The sequence below is a fragment of the Eutrigla gurnardus genome, assembly GCF_963514095.1.
Source record: "Eutrigla gurnardus genome assembly, chromosome: 24".
Lineage (NCBI taxonomy): Eukaryota > Metazoa > Chordata > Actinopteri > Perciformes > Triglidae > Eutrigla > Eutrigla gurnardus.
Genome location: NC_139935.1, coordinates 7,336,362 through 7,340,903, shown reverse-complemented (window position 1 = coordinate 7,340,903; position 4,542 = coordinate 7,336,362). Strand labels below are relative to the sequence as shown.

General features: G+C 48.4%; 1 protein-coding gene across 1 annotated transcript; it reads right to left on the bottom strand.

Annotated features, from left to right (window-relative positions):
• Window positions 1–630: 630 nt before the first annotated feature.
• spry2 (sprouty RTK signaling antagonist 2) lies at window positions 631–4,262 on the bottom strand. The gene is made up of 2 exons (XM_084004216.1): window positions 4,107–4,262; window positions 631–2,409 (listed from the first exon to the last, which is right to left on the bottom strand). Exon 2 carries the CDS (start codon window positions 2,359–2,361, stop codon window positions 1,399–1,401), a length of 963 nt encoding a protein of 320 aa, XP_083860342.1. The 5' UTR covers window positions 2,362–2,409; window positions 4,107–4,262; the 3' UTR covers window positions 631–1,398.
• Window positions 4,263–4,542: the final 280 nt, after the last annotated feature.

Genomic DNA, 4,542 nt, shown 5'->3' with positions numbered 1-4,542 from the left:
CTGAATACGGGGGTAAACTGTTAGGTCTTTGTCATTCAAAGTGATGCTTTTAACCCTTAGCGCTCCCTCTTCCTAACAACCCCCCCCTTCCCTCTTCATTCACAGCTGAGACAATGGAGGCAGAGAGGAGGCCTGCGACTGGAAAGATAAAACCGAACACACAGATCAACTCTTTTCTGTCCCTAATGAGATTCGGCCTCCGCGTCGGCTGTAAAAAAAAAAATAGGTGAAAGTTGATAATTATGTAAAGCAAACGCCTCGCCAGTCAAAGGCCGGGGGGATGAATAACAAACAAGCGAGCGCAGGTTGGGCCTCGGCGCGTCAATCAGGGCCGTGAATGCATACCGCGCCGCAAACACGTCCGTATGCTGTCAACAAGTGTCAGGGGCTTGTGTTTCAGGCTTGTGTTTCGCCTGCAGGGACATTCGAGACCGAGGAATTCCTGAACAAACCTTTGATAGAAATAAAAAAAGGAGGGAAAAAAGGGGGCCGAGTACCTGCAGGACACTGAGGAACTTGTATGCAGAAAATCATTTTTCAAGAGGTTCTTCCTGCAGGAGCGCAGATGTTTGAACATGAAGTGACGAAATGAACATCGACGCAGGAATAAAAACAGGAAGAAATACTCCATCAGACTTCAAGGTTGTTTAATTTCAAACGTTAATATATTGGTCTTGAACTATCCATCCAGCGTTGACACTCCTACAGGTCGGAGTAGTTCTCAAAATAAATATTTTTCATTATAAAATAATAAAACCTTCAAATAAATATATATTTTTTTTAACTTTACACTAAGCAATGTTGGAATTAGAAAATAGATTTTTTTCATATAAGGTCACTGTACAATTTACAAGTAGAAGGTAGAATATTTTTCCTTTGTAAATTACATTAAATGATTGACATACATACAAACTGTATGAATGAAGTTGACTGATTCATATAAATGTGGATTTAGCAAGGTGCCTCTGGTGTGGCAGAAAACGTTTCACAGTTGAAGTGTTATTATATGTACAAAAATAAACATCTGTCAGACTTTCTAATGTACATACCCTTTGCATTTACTACTTTACAGACAGTTAGTAATAGGAGTCTGTTCTTAGCATATAAGTTGTATTAAATGTTAACAAAAACAAAAAGGCTATCCATTTGGACTCTCATAGCAACGACAATATCTGGGCACTTGAGTGAAGAAATCATCTTTCAGGACAAACCGGTAAAATGTCTTCATACTTTTACACACGTGAAGCGCTTATTTTGGTTTACCTTTCAAGTGAGACTCATAATGCTAGGGTGGAGTGAACCTCCAGTTCCTCCGAGCGGCCTTGAAGGCAACACGTGACTACGTCGGCCCAGATCTGGTAGGGGTCAAGGTCTCCATGGAACCTACAGTTTCATCGTCTACGTCGCCTTGCCGACATCCTCGCAGCGGAGCGGCTTCGCGTTCTCGCACCGGCATCCGGGTCGCGTGGCTCGGTCGTAGCAGCTCTGGCACGCGGCCACGCACCCTTTCGCCGGGAGGTAGCACAGCAGGCAGGGGAAGAGCAGGCCCAGGAGCGACACGGTGGTCCAGCGGACGCAGCGGTGCGACGGCGCGCACGAGAAGGGCTTGTCGGCGCACGTGTCCTCGTCGTCGCTGGAGCAGTGGTAGAAGAGGCCCTTGACGCAGCACACGCACGTGCCGTACTCCACCGCGTTCTGCGCCGAGCACACGCACCGCTTGCCGCACGTCCAGCAGGACGGGAGCACCCGCGGGCGACTGCACTCCGGGCAACGGCACCGAGCGCAGTCCTCGCACTTGCTGGTGTGCACGCCCGGGTGCTTGTGGCCGCCGCTGCCGGGCACGGCCAACACGGGCCGGGGCTCCTGGTGGAGGGGCTTCAGCTCTTCTGGGGTCGGCTCCGCACGTTTGGGCTGCGTTCTGATTATCTGGTTGCCGAGGAGCCGCTGGCCCGACGACGAGCTGCCCACGCTGGCCCCGATGCTGCTATGGGAGTCCTCCAACACACCGTCCCTGGGGGAGATGGACGCATTTGCGTCTCCGTATTGAGTCAATGAATGCAGGTCTTCCAGAGTCTCCCCATTGGTGCTTGAACCCGGTGACAAGTCACTCTTCGGCTGCCGAAGCTGCGAGGCCGGAGACCTTTGGGCGACCGTGGGCCCTTCTGTGTACTCATTGCTGCTCCCCGTTATCCGGATCTGATCCAGAGAGAGCACATGGAGCGGCTGCCTGCCGGGCGACCCGGGGTTGGGCGAACCGTCGTGGGTTTGCGGCGGCTGCGGCGGTCTCCCTTCGTCATGCGGCGGCGGCGACCCGTGGCGTCCTCCTCCCCCATCGCTGTCGTTCTGACGTGTGGAATCCATCTCGGGACTGAAGGGCAACTCTGGCCGGCATGGGACACATCTGAAGTCCTGCAACAGAAACGGACAGTTGATATCCGTCTTTGGCGAGCCATGCAAATGATGCCATGCAAATGATAACGGATGGAACGGCCGACACACACAGAGTGGATCTGATATCTTTGTTTATTTTAGATGCCTCACTGCCACGCTAGTTTATGCAAACATCACGTTTCCCCAAACCTATGACACATCAATGACTATCCTAACCAAGATAAAGTCGGACGGATTATGATTATTTAGACAAAATTACGAGTTATGTTCCTGCAGCTGAAGACATCAACCCTGAACGGCAACTTCCCGCAACCGAGTCCGGCCTTTGTTGCATCTCTCGCCCTTCGTTTCCTGTTGCCTCTCCACCGTCTGCAACAACGGCAGAATATCCTCCAAAATATTTTCAAAATAAAATGATTGATTACCTGCAATAATAATAATAATAACTATAGATTGTGGTTCTTTTGGTCTTTTCTTTGTCTACGTGATAGTAAATTACACCAACATCATTATGGAGAAAACTTATGTAATAACAACGTGTAGTAACACATTTCCACACTAAATATCTCCATCTACTATATCTACAGTCCCGCTGTGAGAGGCTGTGCATGGTGGCAATCAAAGTTCAGTGGTTCCTGTTGCGGACCGAGGGAGTAGTATGGCTGATACGGGACGAACAGATAACACAGACATGCCATGTTAGCGCTACGTGTCCGAGGGAGCGTGAAAGGCAGAGTTCTGACCTCTACAGGCGCTCACAGCTCCCAGATCAAATGTAATCACATCGCATGGAGGGTAAATACATGCAGACGTGCTCGCACGTTCAAAAGCACAGCCTTGTTTCCATCAACATATCACAGCAAAGTAAAGAAACCCAACAATGGCCGCCTTAATTCTCCTTCCTTGTGGTAATTAGCCTTCAAATGCCGTCTCTGAATGGCCTTTTCAATGACAATACAGGAAGGGCTTTTGTGTGTGTTGCATTACAAATGGCCTGCAGCCACCTTCCCCATTCTAACGCATTTTTTACATTGTGACACCGGTGAAAGGAAGATGGGGTGACGAGATTTAAAAGAAAAGTTGCGTGGATGAAAGAGTCCATGTGAAGTGTGGGTGATGCAATCAAGGGGTTGTGCATGCATGAGGGTTCTTTAGGATTTATGAGGTTTTTTTGCTTGCAGGCACACTCAGATTTTAACCTGTTAGTGGGGGCCTCTCATCCACTCACAGGGCCTGTTGGCCACAGTGGGTGGGTGAAGTGTGGGTGCTGACGGAAGTAAAGCATCAGCTCTATAAAAAAAATAAAAAATAAAAAAATGACATATCAGATTCACTTTTAATCTCCTCAATGAGCCATGTTGTTACACATCTGCCAGGTGTAATAACGCACATATTACACCCAGCAGCTCTACCAGCGGGCTGAGCGGATGTGCTGTTTGCACGGGGAGAAACAGGACGCACGAACACACATGAGCAAACACATGTGCCATCTTGGACGACTTCCCAGGGAAAAGGCTCGCACCGAATTAAGACGTTAAACTCCCAGAAAAGTAGAAGTAAGTCGCTTCTAGCTGCAAACACAGACGGAAGAAGCTAAAAATAATGCGTACATGTAAACTAGTAATAACCATAACATTCGGCTTATAGCAGAGGGAGCTAAAAGAAGAGGAGGGCTATAAACCACGTCAAAGCACTGACAAAAAGGCGACACTCACCGTGCTCTCGCCGCTTCAGCCCCCGTCTAGGTGAAATAAATCCGGTTGGAGGGCGAGTTTACTCCACACATCAACAACTCAGTCTGGGAAGCCGTCGGTGTCGGTGAAATCCATTGAGAAAGTTTCCAACCGGAGCGCATTTTTTTTTCTCGTTAAAGCGACGTTAATCCTACGTTTCCCGCGAGAGCACGAGGCATCGAAACTTCAAAAGAAATCACCGCCGAAGTGAAACTTTTCTCTTTTTTTTTCCTCCAGAAAGAAGCGATATGTTTTATCCGCGAGTCTCTGAGCGTCTGTGAGTCTTTTTTTTTTTCCTCTCGTGTGTGAATGTTTTTTTTTTTTTTTTTTTTTTTTTTGCTCTTTCCGGAGAGGAGGTCGGGATTTGGGCTGTAAATGGCGTCAAGCTGAAGGGGGAACAGAGCGCTTGTTGTTGCAG